The 18,022-nt window shown below is 38.9% G+C and overlaps 1 protein-coding gene across 1 annotated transcript in view; it reads right to left on the bottom strand.

Annotated features, from left to right (window-relative positions):
- Positions 1 to 8,901: 8,901 nt before the first annotated feature.
- The window catches only part of GABRR3 (gamma-aminobutyric acid type A receptor subunit rho3), a gene marked incomplete at its 5' end in the record, with an annotated part of 32,271 nt that continues 23,150 nt past the window's right edge, over positions 8,902 to 18,022 (bottom strand). The window contains 2 exon segments of the mRNA XM_079921443.1: positions 8,902 to 9,842; positions 14,584 to 14,759. Coding sequence (XP_079777569.1) covers positions 9,540 to 9,842; positions 14,584 to 14,759 — 479 coding nt within the window. The 3' untranslated portion in view covers positions 8,902 to 9,539.

The raw sequence follows: 18,022 nt of genomic DNA, 5'->3' as shown, positions 1-18,022 counted from the left end.
GGAAGCAGGATTTCAACAAACAGGACTGCTTTAATATAAGCATTTTATACAATGCTGAAACATCTTTTATATAAAAGGAATGCCAGTGGATATATATTCATATATATACATGTATGAAGGCTCTGCTTTGGGGGGAAAATGAACTAAAAAAAGTTCCTTTAGTTACAGTAATCTATACTCCAGAGCTTCTGGACAAATAGGCGAGTCTGACATGGCAGATTCTAGTAGCAAATAGGGATTCTTATAGAGAATAAATGCTGAAATTTGGATAGGGCTAGAAATTTCATTTGTTTCTAAAATAATTTCACTTCTAAATATTCTTTATGTTGCTAACTGCAACCCATTATAATGGCACACAATGGGAAATAAAGCAGATGTCCCACAGGAGGAGATGGGCTAAGTAAAGTGCACTCATTCAGTGGGCTGCTCTGCAGGCATAAAAAATTAGTTTGCAGGAAAAAATGGCATAGTTGTCTATGGAAAAAAATTAAACAAATTGAAAAATATATTGTTTATGATCTAAGGTAGAAAATCTGGCTACAAATGGCACCGTTTAGACACATTTTCAAGTAGAATGTATGTTCAATAAGTCAGGGGGTGTTCATCTTCAGTTACTGTATCCCCAGCAGTGTTTAGTACGACATAAGGGTTTACATTAATAAATGAAGATATATACAAAATGATTTCATTAGAAAAATATATGTTATGCATAGAAAAACTCTAAGAATATTCATTAAAATATGAACTATTTGAGTGGATTTTTTTTTTGGCCAACTGGTATTTTTAATTTTTATAATGAAATTGTATTTCTTTTGTAATCAGAACAAAAACAATAAACTTAAGTTAAAATATATCTTTTCATAGGTTTTTCAGAGCGGTCCTTATAAAACAGTCCTGATAAAATAGCCCATTTCTATATTTAGGCAGTTTATAGAGTTGGCTGGCTCTTTCTTAATCTTGGAAAGCAACTTATTTTCTGAAATCTTCACATTTTATCCAAGCTTATCCCTCAGTGAACAATCACACACAGTCTGTTCCAGATTGTAATCAGTAAATGAAGTGAAAATCACAATGAGATAACTATTGTATGCTGTCTGTCACTCACAGATTTCCCAGGTAGCTGTGATTTCATTCTGCATGAAATAAGAACCAAACCAGGAACGTTGTTGCTCCCCAGCAGAAACAAAGCTCACTGGAACAGTTCTGTCCTCACCATCTTCAACAAGCCACTGATTTGAGAAGAAAATGAGCTAAAATCCTAGGAGCTTATTGTGAACGCTCTAATTAATGCTCTTGAGCAGTAAATATATTCTAGACATTTATTACTGAAGAATGCAATGACTGTGTTTCTAGACATTAACAAAAGTTACATTTGCTTGGCCAACAATTGTGCATTAATGCCCCTCAAGAGGAATGCCGAGTGTATGTGTCCTGTGATAGAGACCCATTTTTCTGGGCTAGATTGCCAAATGTATAAATGATGCATTTAAAATTGTGCAATGAATACGCCCAAGGGAAGTGTTAGCTGTCCTGAACGTTATAGATCAAATGGAAGAAAGAAAGCAATGTCTGAAAAACTGGAAACTCAGAAGAAGGGAATTGTGCAGATTTATTCTGTTCATTTGCAGATTTGTCTTTTCTTTTTTTTTTTTGCATCGATTATATACAGAGTATATCATATATCAGACGTAGAAATGTTAATCCAACTGTAGTATTTTGCTTAAATAATAGCTACAAATTCCCAAAGAACCACCTAGGATATTAATCTGTTCTAGATTTTGAAAATATAATCCTAGAAAATTTTACCCCCTTTAAGTCAAGCTTAAAAACTATTAAATGAATACTTATAAATTGTATTTATGGTTTATCCAGTTAAACAGAGAAAGTTTCCAAATAAATTATATTAGCTCAATTTTGGACAGTTTCCTAGAAAAATATAATCCTTGGAAAGTTTTGAAATAACTGAAAAAGTTGTCTTAAGAAAATAGAATGAAGTATCCCAGAATTAGCCTGCCCATGAGGGAAGTCATAATAGAGAAAGAATTTGCCTTTAAATCTTTTGCACCCAAGAGGAAAATAAGTTTCTAGAACAGTATGTTATTCACAATAGAGAACCAAAACCAATGTTATTGGTAAACAAGCAGGACGTTATTTGTCTCTTCACCCGGCATGAAATAATTCAAATCATTTTAGTTCACTTTATGGTAAAATAAATGGCAAGACACTGAAAGTAATACACCGTTTAATTTATTTCCCTTAATTCAATCCCAGAAATCAAAATAGGATGGGAAATATTTCATACTTCCTATCAAGAACTTATCTCTAAATGGAATCTTTTTCACAAATACTCAACACAAAAGCATGCAAACTGTCAATCTACAAAATGAATGCTGATCATTGGAGGGTTTTCTACTTACCAAACATTTATTTAATACCCACTTGACCTGATTTACTTGGTTCAACCGAAGTTACTACAGATTGCTACGGGATACATAAATTTCATTCAATTTTTTCACTCAATACCAAGTCTGTAAGCATCTTCAGTTGTTTTTAAATTGAGAGCCCTCATCCCTTCATGGATGTTTTTTCCCTTCTTTTGATATCCTCTTTTCAGAACCCAGGTAGCGTAGTGTCTATACCTCTATTTTAACATCCATTACATTTATTATTTACTGTAGCTGCCATTTCACTGTTCCTACTATGCTGTGCACTCACTGATGGCAGGAATGTCATTTTGTATTCATTTTTTAGTACATAACACCAAATAAAATACCTAGTACATGTAGGAGGTCAATAAACATTTGGTGAACAAAGGTAACTAATTAAATACCTCCAAAAAGCTATGAAAGCTATAACTACGAGATGCTACTATTGAAGATTAATGTATTAATCTAACATTAGGATGGGAAGACTGAGTTATGTTTAGATTTTTTGTCCCCCCTTGGTGTCAATAACATATGAAACTTAATAGTAAAATAGGATGAAAGACTTGATTGGAGATGGAAGAAGGAGGCTCTTCATGGGAATCTCAGCTGTGTGAGTGACCATGGTGCCACCTTGATGTTGATAATTCTACCTCAGAGGGATTCAGCACTGTTAAGTAATCTAGCACTAAGGAACAGACTCTCCTGGAATTATTGTGATAGTCCAGCTTTATTCCTCAGTTAAATGCAGACAATTTACATTTAGAAAGCAAGGAGAATCTAAATGAAGCATTTACAAAGCCCTTCCCTATGGAAACTGTATTTCCATACTCTGCATGCCTATGACTATTATTTTTCTTTAAATCTTTATTTGAGTATAATTGCTTTACAATACTGTGCTAATTTCTGCTGTATAACAAAGTGAATCAGCTATACGTATACATATATCCCCATATCTCCTCCCTCTTGCGTCTCCCTCCCACCCTCCCTATCCCACCCCTCTAGGTGGACACAAAGCACAGAGCGGATCTCCCTGTGCTATGTAGCTGCTTCCCACTAGCTATCTATTTTACATTTGGAAATGAATAAATGTCAATGCTACTCTCTCACTTTCTCCCAGCTTAAACTTTCCGCTCCCCGTGTCCTCAAATCCATTCTCTAGTAGGTCTGTGGCTTTATTCCCGTCCTGCTCCTATATTCTTCGTGACCATTTTTTCTTTTTTTTTTTTAGATTCCATATATATGTGTTAGCATATGGTATTTGCTTTTCTCTTTCTGACTTACTTCACTCTGTATGGCAGACTCTAGGTCCATCCACCTCACTACAAATAACCAAATTTCGTTTCTATTTATGGCTGAGTAATATTCTGTTGTATATAAGTGCCACATATTCCTTATCCATTCATCTGTTGAAGGACACCTAGGTTGCTTCCATGTCCTGGCTATTGTAAATAGAGCTGCAATGAACATTGTGGTACATGACTCTTTTAGAATTATGGTTTTCTCAGGGTATATGCCCAGTAGTGGGATTGCTGGGTCATATGGTAGTTCTATTTTCAGTTTTTTAAGGAATCTCCATACTGTTCTCCATAGTGGCTGTATCAATTTACATTCCACCAACAGTGCAAGAGGGTTCCCTTTTCCCAACACCCTCTCCAGCATTTATTGTTTGTAGATTTTTTGATGATGGCCATTCTGACTGGTGTGAGGTGATACCTCATTGTAGTTTTGATTTGCACTTCTCTAATGATTAGTGATGTTGAGCATCCTTTCATGTGTTTGTTGGCAATCTGTATATCTTCTTTGGAGAAATGTCTATTTAGGTCTTCTGCCCATTTTTGGATTGGATTGTTTGATTTTTTGATATTGAGCTGCATGAGTTGCTTGTATATTTTGGACATAAATCCTTTGCCAGTTGCTTCGTTTGCAAATATTTTTTCCCATTCTGAGGGTTATCTTTTCGTCTTGTTTATGGTTTCCTTTGCTGTGCAAAAGCTTTTAAGTTTCATTAGGTCCCATTTATTTGTTTGTGTTTCCATTTCTCTAGGAGATGGGTCAAAGAGGATATTGCTGTGATTTATGTCATAAAGTGTTCTTCCTATGTTTTCCTCTAAGAGTTTGATAGTTTCTGGCCTTACATTTAGCTGTTTAATCCATTTTGAGTTTATTTTTGTGTATGGTGTTACGGAGTGTTCTAATTTTATTCTTTTACATGTAGCTGTCCAGTTTTCCCAGCACCACTTATTGAAGAAGCTGTATTTTCTCCATTGTACATTCTTGCCTCCTTTATCAAAGATAAGGTGACCATATGTGTGTGGGTTTATCTCTGGGCTTTCTATCCTGTTCAATTGATCTATATTTCTGCTTTTGTGCCAGTACCATACTGTCTTGATTACTGTAGCTTTGTAGTATAGTCTGTGGTCTGGGAGCTGATTCCTCCAGCTCCGTTTTTCTTTCTCAAGATTGCTTTGGCTATTCTGGGTCTTTTGTGTTTCCATACAAATTGTGAAATTTTTTGTTCTAGTTCTGTGAAAAATGCCAGTGGTAGTTTGATAGGGATTGCATTGAATCTGTAGATTGCTTTGGGTAGTAGAGTCATTTTCACAATGTTGATTCTTCCAATCCAAGAACATGGTGTATCTCTCCATCTGTTTGTATCATCTTTAATTTGTTTCATCAGTGTCTTATAGTTTTCTGCATACAGGTCTTTTTTCTCCTTAAGTAGATTTATTCCTAGGTATTTTATTCTTTTTTTTGCAATGGTAAATGGGAGTGTTTCCTTAATTTCTCTTTCAGATTTTTCATCATTAGTGTATAGGAATGCAAGAGATTTCTGTGCATTAATTTTGTATCCTGCTACTTTACCAAATTCATTGATTAGCTCTAGTAGTTTTCTGGAAACATCTTTAGGATTCTCTATGTATAGTGTCATGTCATCTGCAAACAGTGACAGCTTTACTTCTTCTTTTCCAATTTGGCTTCCTTTTATTTCTTTTTCTTCTCTGATTGTGGTGGCTTCAACTTCCAAAACTATTTTGAATAATAGTGGTGAGAGTGGACACCCTTGTCTTGTTCCTGATTTTAGAAGAAATAGTTTCAGTTTTTCACCATGAAGAACGATGTTGGCTGTGTGTTTGTCATATATGGCCTTTATTATGTTGAGGTAAGTTCCCTCTATGATTATCATAAATGGTGTTGAATTTTGTCAAAAGCATTTTCTGCATTTATTGAGAGGATCAAATGGTTTTTATCCTTCAGTTTGTTAATATGTTGTATCACATTGGTTGATTTGTGTATATTGAAGAATCCTTGCTTCCTGGGATAAACCCCACTTGATCATGGTATATGATCCTTTTAATGTGCTGTTGGATGCTCTTTGCTAGTATTTTGTAGAGGACTTTTGCATCTATGTTCATCAGTGATATTGGTTTGTAGTTTTCTTTTTTTGTGACATCTTTGTCTGGTTTTGGTATCAGGGTGATGGTGGCCTCGTAGAATGAGTTTGGGAGTGTTCCTCCCTCTGCTATATTTTGGAAGAGTTTGAGAAGGATAGGTGTTAGCTCTTCTCTAAATGTTTGATAGAATTTACCTGTGAAGCCATCTGGTCCTGGGTTTTTGTTTGTTGGAAGATTTTTATTCTTTTTTTTTTTTTTGGCGGTACACGGGCCTCCCACTGCCGCGGCCTCTCCCGTTGTGGAGCACAGGCTCCAGATGCGCAGGCTCTGCGTCCACGGCTCATGGGCCCAGCCACTCCACAGCATGTGGGATCCTCCCGGACCAGGGCACGAACCCACGTCCCATGCATCGGCAGGCAGACCCTCAACCACTGCGCCACCAGGGAAGCCCTGTTGGAAGACTTTTAATCACAGTTTCAATTTCAGTGCTTGTGATTAGTTGTTCATATTTTCTATTTCTTCCTGGTTCAGTCTTGGAAGTTTGTGGTTTTCTAAGAATTTGTCCAATTTTTCCAGGTTGTCCATTTTATTGGCATAGAGTTGCTTGCAGTAGTCCCTCATGTTTCTTTGTATTTCTGCAGGATCAGTTGTTACTTCTCCTTTTAAATTTCTAATTCTTTGATTTGAGTCTTCTGCTTTTTTTCTAGATGAGTCTGGCTAGTGGTTTATCAATTTTGTTTATCTTCTCAAAGAAACAGCTTTTAGTTTTATTGATCTTTGCTATCATTTCCTTTGTTTCTTTTTTGTTTATTTCTGATCTGATCTTTATGATTTCTTTCTTTTTGCTAACTTTGGGGGGTTTTTTGTTCTTCTTTCTCTAATTGCTTTAGATGTAAGGTTAGATTGTTTATTAGAGATTTTTATTGTTTCTTTAGATAGGGTTGTATTCCTATAAACTTCCCCCTTAGAAACGCTTTTGCTGCATCCCATAGGTTTTGGGTCATCGTGTCTTCATTGTCATTTGTTTCTAGGTATCTTTTGATTTCCTCTTTGATTTCTTCAGTGACCTCTTGGTTATTTAGTAGCGTATCATTTAGCCTCCATGTGTTTGTATTTTTCACAGATTTTTTCCTGTAATTGATATCTAGTCTCAGCGTTGTAGTTGGGAAAGATACTGGATATGATTTCAATTTTCTTAAATTTACCATGGCTTAATTTGTGACCCAGGATATGATCTATCCTGGAGAATGTTCAATGAGCACTTGAGAAGAAAGTGTATTCTGTTGTTTTTGGATGGAATATCGTATAAATATCAATTAAGTCCATCTTTTTAATGTATCATTTAAAGCTTGTGTATCCTTATTTATTTTCATTTTGGATGATCTGTCCATTGGTGAAAGTGGGGTGTTAAAGTCCCTTAGTATTATTGTGTTACTGTCGACTTCTCCTTTTTTGGCTGTTAGCATTTGCCTTATGTATTGAGGTGCTCCTATGCTGGATGCATAAATATTTACAATTGTTATATCTTCTTCTTGGATTGATCCCTTGATCATTATGTAGTATCCTTCTTTGTCTCTTATAACAGTCTTTAAAGTCTATTTTGTCTGATATGAGAATTGCTACTCCAGCTTTCTTTTGATTTGCATTTACATGGAATATCTTTTTCCATCCCCTCACTTTCAGTTTCTATGTGTCCCTAGGTCTGAAGTGGGTCTCTTGTAGACAGCATATATACGGGTTTTGTTTTTGTATTCATTCAGCCAGTCTGTGTCTTTTGGTTAGAGCATTTAATCCATTTACATTTAAGGTAATTGTCGATATATGTTCCTATTACCATTTTCTTAATTGTTTTGTGTTTGTTTTTGTAGGTCTTTTCCTTCTCTTGTGTTTCCTGCCTAGAGAAGTTCCTTTAGCGTTTGTTGTTAAGCTGGTTTGGTGGTGCTGAGTTCTCTTAACTTTTGCTTGTCTGTAAAGGTTTTAATTTTCCTTCAAATCAGAATGAGATCCTTGCTGGGTAGAGTAATCTTGTTTGTAGGTTTTTCCCTTTCATCACTTTAAATATTTCCTGCCACTCCCTTCTGGCTTGTAGAGCTTCTGCTGAAAGATCAGTTGTTAACTTTATGGGGATTCCCTTGTATATTATTTGTCGCTTTTCCCTTGCTGCTTTTAATATTTTTTCTTTGTGTTTAATTTTTGATAATTTGATTAATATGTGTCTTGGTATGTTTCTCCTTGGATTTATCCTATATGGGACTCTCTGCATTTCCTGGACTTGATCCACTATTTCCTTTCCCACGTTAGGGAAGTTTTCAACTAAAATCTCTTCAAATATTTTCTCAGACACTTTCTTTCTCTCTTCTTCTGGGACCCCTATGTTTCTAATGTTGGTGCGATTAATGTTGTCCCAGAGGAATCTGAGGCTGTCCTCAATTCTTTTCATTCTTTTTTCTTTATTCTGCTCTGTAGTAGTTATTTCCACTATTTTATCTTCCAGATCACTTATCTGTTCTTCTGCCTCAGTTATTCTGTTTTTGATTCCTTCTAGAGAATTTTAAATTGCATTTATTATGTTGTTCATTATTGTTTGTTTGCTCTTTATTTCTTCTAGGTCTTTTTTTAATACTTTCTTATATTTTCTCCATTCTATTTCCAAGATTTGGGATCATCTTTACTATCATTACTCTGACTTCTTTTTCAGATAGACTGCCTGTTTCCTCTTCATTTGTTTGGTCTGGTGGGTTTTTACCTTTCTTCTTTATCTGCTGCATATTTCTCTGTCTTCCCATTTTGCTTACTTTCTGTGTTTGGGGTCTCCTTTTCACAGGGTGCAGGTTCGTAGTTTCCATTGTTTTTGGTGTCTGCCTCCAGTGGGTAAATTTGGTTCAGGGGCTTGTGTAGGCTTCCTGGTGGAGGGGACTGGTGCCTGTGTTCTGGTGGGTGGGGCTGGATCTTGTCTTTCTGATGGGCAGGGCTGCATCCAGTGCTGTGTTTTGGGGTGTCTGTGAACTTAGTATGATTTTAGGCAGCCTCTCTGCTAATGGGTGGCGTTGTGTTCCTGTCTTGCTAGTTGTTTGGCATGGGGCATCCAACACTGGAGCTTGCTGGTCGTTGGGTGGAGCTGGGTCTTAGCATTGAGATGGAGATCTCTGGGAGAGCTCCCGCCGGTTGATATTACATGGGGCCGGGAGGTCTCTGGTGGTCCAATGTCCTGAACTCGGCTCTCCCACCTCAGAGACTCAGGCCTGATACCAGGACAGAGCACCAGGACCCTGTCAGCCACACGGCTTCTGAAATGTAGTCACGTTCTCCATTTAATTTGCAACTCCTTGTAGAAAAATGATTAGCCAACAATAAAGACTGCAGCCGGGCAGCGCTCTCTGTCTCTGTCTCTCTGACTTGCTTTCTCTCTCTCTGTATATGGTCCAGATGTCTCAGTAACCCCTTACTATCGCAAGGCTGTGTCTTTAAGGCAGCTTCTGGCGTGGGGGATGCAAGCAGAATGTCGACTCTCATTGATGGAGCCAAATTCTCCTAAGACCTTAAACTCTTTCCTAGATGTGAATCAGTTAACTTTCAAATCTTCTTTGGGCCAAGAGAAGTGACTGGCTGACTCCAGTGTAGTCTAGTACCATTCAATTTATAGTTAAGAGTTGGTGGTTTTTATTGTTGTTTTTAACATAATCTGACTCCAAAACAAATTTTATCAACTGGGCTTTCCTCTTCACACGTAAATACTCCAGTAAAACAAATTAAATGTAATGTACACAATGGGAAATAAAATCCTTGAATAGGTGTCAATGACATGGTTGTTCTCCAGAATGATTCTACCAACCTGCCCTCCTAGTGATTTTCTTCTCTTTATCAGAGGTGAATCTGTGCTGAGGTTGCCTGTGCATCTTTCTTGCATGGAGTCCTCTTCTGAGTGTAGAGAAAAGGATGTCTGGTCCGTGTCAGTTGTACTGTCATGGTAACAACAATCGAAGGCCATGGCTTGAGCTGCATCAATACTGTACATTCCAGAAATCTGACAAAAAGACTTTTGTTAGTTAGTCATGAATATGGTTTTAGGAGTTGGAATTACAGTAAAAATCTAAACAATCAGATTTTAAAAATAGTTTCAATAAATACTAAGAATGTTTGTTTATTTTAAAGAATAGAATTCTGGTTTTGCTTCTGGTGTCTGATGAAAAGTCATTTTCATAATAAATGGAAAACATCATCTTAGACATCCATTTTTAATAGGGCTTTAGAGAGAGAGAGATTTGAGCATTATACAAATAAATGTATCACAACTATAACTGTCAATGTTTTCTAATTTAGTCCAGGCCTGACAGACTGTTACACTCAATGTTTTTTTCCACAAAAGGGAACATTGTTTCAAGTTTTCCTCTTTGTTTCTGAGTAGTATGAATTGCTTGCCCTAAGTTTGTGTGTTGAAATTGAAAATGATTTATCAGAAGAGCAATATAAGCAATTGGACTTGTTTTTCAATGTATTTTTTCTCTTTAGAGAAAACATAGCAGTATGCCTAATCAGTGTGGGGTTTTTGTCCCAAAACAGAACAATATCATCTGGTGATCCATTTTTGCTTGAATTTGGGGTGGAGATAGGGAATGATTTTAGCTGCTCCTTTAAAATGCAAATTGACCAAGCCTTCCCACTTTTGCTGAAAAGTACCTTTAAATGATACTAACATAGCTCAATTAAACAACTTGAAATTGGTGTATTTTTTTGAAGGAGTGAGTTATCAATGCTTTCTGGCTCCATTGCTTGACTGAATCTAAACCACTGTCTTTCTTTAAGGTTTTACTCTGCGGGAGATAGTGGTTCTCCCTGATACAGAGCTGTGTCTAGGAAGCAGCTGTTACTAATTGCTTTCTGAGAAAACAAAATTTCTTTTTGATCTCTAGGGAAGCTAAAAAATGAACAAATATGGACAGGCTACTACTGGATGAAAGTATTCATAATTCAAATTGGAGGCTGCAGAGTAAATTCTGCCAAAATGTGTATTTGGTTCAATACTGACTCAAAAACCTAATATTTTACTGAATTCAAGAGACATAAGGACTATTTTGTGCAGTCAGTAAACTAACCAGGGACCCATACTCGAATTATGTTGTCCCTTTTTGTTTTAGTTGTAGAAACTTCTCATAGTAAAATGAAAATGGGTAAAATAAACATGAAACGACATTGAGACTGAATTACTAACCAATAGCCAATAATAACACTTATATCCAACTCTGGATCTGAGGATAGAATAACTATATACTGTCTCCTTGGTTTTCTTTCTCCATTATGATAATTTAGATCTATAAAATTGGTTAAACCTTGCAGTGCACAATTTACCAGTAGGCTGCTAATGTCCACAAGTTTGTAAGTTGGTTGTTCCAGTTGAAACAGTTTTAGAACTGGTCTTTAATTTTTCACTCCAGCTTACAAATAAGCACAAAGCTAAGGCATATTATATCTAAAGTACAGATTTGATGGTTTTAGACTAAGCTCTAAGTCCTAGAATTAGGAAAACATTTGGATGAAGAATAAGAAAGAAAGTAGCTTCCTTTCTCCTTTCTGGGCAATGGTCAATGCTAGGGACAAATTTTCCATGGACCTTACTGTTCTCCCATCTCTTGGTATCTGGGGGTGGTTGGGACGGGTGTGTGATGGTGGTGATCGTGGTGTTGGAAGGAAATGAGCTTTGCTTAACTTCATGATTTCATAGGGAGGAACTCCATAGCCTAACATTCCTGGTCTTTCTCATCATCCCTCAATCACTCTACCCTAGGGGTTTGGAAGAAGGAACTGGCATGTGTGTTTTTAGTCCCATTGGAGTCACTTTAGGATCTGCATTGATGTCCAGGTTTGTTTTCTGAAATGAGATAAAGGAGACTGTCCTCACAGGGAAATCCTGAATTGTCTAGCTTCGCCAGTGACCAAGAGAGTAAGTACACTGAATACAGCAATGAAATATTAGTGGGACCCCCTGCTCACAGACCTAAGGCAATTTCTCTAAACTGTTTTACCAATAACAAAGGTAACATTATCACATCCATCTGTCTGGCTCCTACATCTCTCTCTCTCTCTCAGACTGGTTTCCCAACTCACATACAGAGGGGAGAGGTGTCATTGATTAGCCCCCAATCCTACAGACATATCTTTTTTCCCTGCATCTCACCAGAGCATCCCACCCCTTTAAAGATCTCTCATCTCAAACAGGCTGTTCCCACTATCCCTTTCAAAACTGCTACTCCTTCAGAGAATATGCTCTGGGCACTAATCACAATAAGAACATAACATTTGTGTAGCACTATAGGGTATGCAAAAATGTTAAATGCATTTAGTATATCATTTGATCTTCACAACAGCTCTGTGAGGTAATAGGGAAGAAATTCCACCATTTTGCAAATGCAGAATGAGGTTTAGGAGACAGCCTGGCACACGGAGCTAGGATATTAGGTTTGGCATCACTTCTGACTCCAAATCTGTGCTCCTTCATTTGTACCACAAACATATGAAGGGCAAGTAGGACATTTCTTTGAGATAATTGCACCTTTGAAGGAGAATGCATAGAATGGTGGTTTCCAGAGGTTAGGAGGAGGGGGAAATGGGGAGTTGTTTAATGGGTACAGAGTTTCGATTTTGCAAGGTGAACACTTTCTGGAGATTGGTTGTATGGCAATGTGTATACTCTTAATACTATGAAACTGTACACTTAAAAACAATTAAGGGCTTCCCTGGTGGCACAGTGGTTGAGAGTCCGCCTGCCGATGCAGGGGACACGGGTTCATGCCCCGGTCCGGGAAGATCCCACATGCCGCGGAGCGGCTGGGCCCGTGAGCCATGGCCGCTGAGCCTGCGCGTCCGGAGCCTGTGCTCCGCAACGGGAGAGGACACAACAGTGAGAGGCCCACGTAGCGAAAAAAAAAAAAAAAGAAAACAAAACAAAAACAATTAAGATGGCAACTTCTATGTTATGTATATTTTACTACAATTGAAAATAAAAAATAATTTTTAAAGTGAACAATGCTTATTAATTCAAAAGAATATCTTCTGGGGTACACAGAAGACTGTGAACAACCCGATCAAGTGAAAAAAACATGCAGGTAGTGTGAGCACATGTGCTTTGTGGTGGGGTGGGTGGAGGTGGCAAGTCAGAGGACTAGCTAGAGGTGGCCGAAATTACTACAGTGCCTCTGTCGTGGGTTCATCACTCCCCACATAAACAAAACAAAATAACACAAGAACAAAATTCTTCTCCTCATCACACATTTACCTCTTTCACTTCACAGCTTATCTAATCATGGCTCTTCACAGTGTGGCTATGAACTGGCAGCAGCCAGGGCTTAGAAATGCAGACCCTCAGCTCCCACCCCAGACCTACTGAACGAAAATCTTAACAAATCCCAGGTGATGTGTACATGCCGATTACTGCACACTCGTCTAAAAGCTCCTGATTTTCTCACGCCTGCGTAGCGGTCACTGTGGGTATGTATGTGACAGAGACTCATACTTCCATGCTGTCAACAAAAGAAACTAAAGCATCTGCAATGAAGCAAAATCAGTTTCTATTATAGCTTTGACTCAAAGGATATGAAATAAAAGACTGAAGTAGCATTACAGGAGATCTGAACCGCGATTGCAGCTCTGCTGGCTCTGGATCTTTCGGCAAATCACCAGAGATCATCATCTCCGCAAGGCCTACATCATGGAGTTGATATGAGGGCTCGGTTCCAGAAGAGGATATACAGATGCTCTGAAAAGTATGAAATACTCTCACTAGAAGTATAAATAAATATTAAATAATGTTTTGGGTGTGTATAAATAGTCATTATAAGAATTTCGTAAACCGGTGTGAATATATCACATTAAAATTGCACATATATATATACACATATACACACACACATATATATAGCAAACAAATTAGTTTGATCAGTTAGGTTTCTGAAGTAAAATATCATGTGTCAGTTCTCGTAATAACAGGAAGTTGGTGCCCCACCCCTTTGTGAAATGAAGCAGGGAGAGAGCAATCTAGCCAGATTGACAATGTCACAAGGAACAGGTGATAACATTTAGGCCGAGAAGGTGCCTTATTCCCAGTACACTGTGAAGAGAAGAACCTTCCCTCGTGCTCTACCACTCTCCCGAGTGACTAGAAAAGGAAAATAAATCCTAGCTCTTGGTGGAGATCGATCATTGATTGGTTGAGAGCACAGCCTTTGGAGTCAGGGTGCTGCAGAAACAAATCCTGATTCCTCTTAAGCCGTGTGACCTTGGCCAAGTCACTCCCCCATCTGCTCCTATTTCACCTCCGTAAAATGAAGGTGATAAAGTACCAACCTCTTGGAGTTACTCTGAGAATTAAAAGACATAATATGTTGGATGGTTAGCACAATGTCAATATATAAGAAACACTCATTAAATGTTAGCTATTATTATTATCATCATCATCATCTACTTGAAAGGATGTGATTTGTACATCAACCCCTTCTTTTCAAGGGTTAGAGTCAGTGGAGGGGAGCACACTGAGAGAAATTCCTCACACAGAAAATCTCTTGGCAAAGGTGAATGAGGATGCTGAGGAAACCAGCCAGCACAGAGCAGAAAGAATAAAGCTCAATATCAAATTGTCATCACCCCATAAACTTGCATCTTGCCAAGGCACATGGACTTCACACAAGGGTCGCAATGCTGTCAGGAGAGGGCATAGATGAGGGTAGTCTTTTTCACATTCCGGAAAGGATACAACAGTCAAAAGAAGGCAGTACCTTCCCTGTCTTCACTGTGGTGAGGTAGTTCAGGGCTGCGTACTCAAGGACTGACAGGAAGACAAAGAGGGAGCTAGCCCACAGGTACACGTCCACGGCCTTGACGTAGGACACCTGGGGCATGGAGGCGCACACCCCAGAGAGGATCGTGGACATGGTCAGCACCATGGTGATTCCTGCCATTTGAGAACAGTGATGAGTTCAGTGACATAACCATTCAGCTCCAGGTGCTGGTGCTGGATGACACCAGGGGATACATTTCCAAATTGATACCTGGCGATCAAAGGCGTGTGTGTGTGGACGGAATCCCAGCATGTTAACCCAGTACACGGCTTGAGTCTAAGCAAGAAACTCTGCTTGGATTTCTCTTTCCATCTCATTTTCTCACACTCACCTCCATTGTCTGTGACGTCTCCTTCCCTCCAGCTAAAGTCTCCACGGAGTCAGACTTGTCTTTAAGGATCCATTGCTTCCCACCCTCAGTTGGGTCTCTTCTAACCATCCCAGGAAGGTAATAATGTATTCAAGTTTTAAAAATTCTTCTGAGAAAGAAATTCTAAAACCATTTTCGCTACCCTTCCCCATCATTTCACAACTTCTACTGTTCAGAAAGCATCTTCATGTCAATCTTTAATCTTTCATTTGTCAGGGAGTGATCTTTAGCAGTATTAAAGATTGCTTTCTCTGTATTTTTCTTTCATATAGAACACTTACAAGCCATCGTTATTGGTATCACTTTGCCCGTGGTTACTGAAACTACAATTCAGTTGAGATTGAGAACGGAAGTGTGTTAGTGGAGGCTGGGTTCAGTGTAAATATTTACTAAGCAACTGCTAAATGCCACTTACTTTCTGCGCCTCCCCTCCCTTTCCCTTGTTGTCCAGTACTCCTACCACTTTCCTTCTCTTCCCTTCCTCTCCCTGACCACTGCCTTCCTCTTCCCTTTCCTTTTCTTCTCTTCCATTCCCTTCTTTAATCCCTGCCATGGGCGTCAGAGGTAACGAGATCAATGTTCTGGGGGACAATGGAGAAAGAGGTGACTCTGAGACTTCCTTAATAAAATGCCAGCCTTGGGGAGGGCTACTCTGTGTCTACACTAATTTCTCAGAGGCATACTGCAAGAGTACTGCCTGGAGAGAAAGTAAAGTATTGTAAATATTTGAAATGTACACTGGCTGGCATGGTTTTATTTATTAACTTCCCACCAGGGAGGTGCAGATGGAATCCTTAATGATCTTTATAAGTTGTGAGGACACTTTAATGTTAACAGACAGAGTCCCGAACAGCAGGAGGAGCACTGCGATTTACTCCTAAATGTACAGACACAGCACGTGGACAGCTTTCACCCGCACGTTTCTACCTTTTCCACAAATTCTATAATTCTGCGAGGTTCTCCTCTGAGGGAGGCCCGTATCAAAGACAATGACATTGCTACAGAGCTACTCAATTTCAAATTAAGTTTTTCCTTTGGATGACCCAAACCAATGCCATTTGGCAATTTGATAGTCACCACGGGAGGGCCTGGAATCTCACCTTCACACTGCTTTGAACTCCAGAATAAGAAACCTAGAAGCTTCTCTAGCACTTACCATGAAATGCAGGCCACTGACCCACTGAGTCTCAGGTTTCCCCAACAATGGTCATATCAATAATCTGCGTCTCTGTGGAGGCTGCTTGCATTCCTTGCTACATAAACATGGAGATGTGAACTTTTTATTAATGGATCAGGTGTCTGTATAGCTGAAGCTGAGATTAATAAGTAAAACTTGCTTGCCTTTATTGAATGTCTACCCGCCGCAAACCTAGGTAAATATTAACCACATGTTGCAGAGGAGAGTGGCTAATGAGCCTGAGTTTGGTCAGGAGCAGGACTGAAACCTTTCTCTCTGAGTGTAGAACCATGCTCTTTTCATGCAAACCTGTGGCCTCTCATTCTGAACCTGTAGAGGAAACTTCCTTTTGTTTTGTTTTGTTCTGTTTTGCGGTACGCGGGCCTCTCACTGTTGAGGCCTCTCCCGTTGCGGAGCACAGGCTCCAGACGCGCAGGCTCAGCGGCCATGGCTCACAGGCCCAGCCGCTCCGCGGCATGCGGGGTCCTCCCGGACCGGGGCACGAACCTGCGTCCCCTGCATCGGCAGGCGGACCCTCAACCACTGCGCCACCAGGGAAGCCCTCCTTTTGTTTTTAAGATTATAAACCAATTTCTATATATGGAGTATCTCTGCGACAAGATGCTGTAAAATTGAGTGTAGAATTGTGTCAGGAAGCATGAAGGTACTTTGTGCTTTACAAGAGGCCAAAAGTCTTACCCTGTCAGGATTTCCCAGGTAAAACCGTGAAAACTGTGAAAATCCTAAATGAACATTCCTATTTAGGAATGTTTACCTCATTTGTTCAAAAATGTTGAAATGTTTTCTCTTACTGGTTTTCTAAGATATGGAAGATAGAACTTGATTTTTTTTCAGTGAACAGTAACATGAAGCTTAATGGACAAAATAAGGGTTTAGAAAGACACACAGATACATGCTCTTGTCATGTATTTTAAATTGATGACTGTTGGGTCAATAAAAGGGAACTGCATTATCTATATTTGCCAGACAGCAATAAACTAGCAGTCATTTTCTTTAGAAAGGTGCTTAGTCCAACTAATTTTTGGTAGCTTTATTTATTTTTAAACCAGCATTCTAGACTTCCCTCTTTAAAAGGAGCAAACAGAGAGAGGGAGAGACAGGGAGACTGGGGAGAAGGGAATGTTGAGTACAGGGAGTAAGGGGTGAGAAAACTGATATATAAATTCCTAAAGCAATAGGACTTGGAGTGAGGAGTATTACAGCTACATTAACCACACTTGTCTTGAGCCACCCCTTAGAAATACATTAACCTTGACAAACTGTATTCATTCCAAGCCCATTAAAGTTAACATCCCAATAAAGGAGTTTTGAATTATAGGAAGTGACCATTTAGTCAAAGAAAGGTCCTGTGTTGGGATTAGAGGACTATTTTCCCACCTACTGAGATTGCTATGCATAGTGAGGAAAGTGTTAAGAGGCAATAGTTAGTCTGGCTTCTGGGACTCAACTTCCCTGAGCCTCGCAGTTTCACTCACCATATTAATTCTTAAGGACACATATGAGATCCAAAGAGCCCTGCAGTTAGGGGAGAATTATTCATCTAGCTTTGTGTTTCATTGGCTATTTTTTGCCATATATGATGGAGAGGTTCCTTGACCTGTGTGAAAGCAGTAGGGCCTGCAGCCGTCACTTAGAACTACTGAGTCAGTTCACCCCTTCAGTGGCTGTGTGGTGGGGAGCTCTTTTGAAGGAATAGGTGTCTACATTCATCTTTAAATGAGCAAAAACATTTTCCCTGTAGGCCTAGGCAGAAGAAAAATATTAAGTGACGTGAGGGAGAGAAACACAGGCTGGGTATCCAAATACCA

Source organism: Stenella coeruleoalba (assembly GCF_951394435.1).
Source record: "Stenella coeruleoalba genome assembly, chromosome: 5".
NCBI classification, from domain to species: Eukaryota; Metazoa; Chordata; class Mammalia; order Artiodactyla; family Delphinidae; genus Stenella; species Stenella coeruleoalba.
This window is presented reverse-complemented; position numbering and strand designations above follow the sequence as displayed.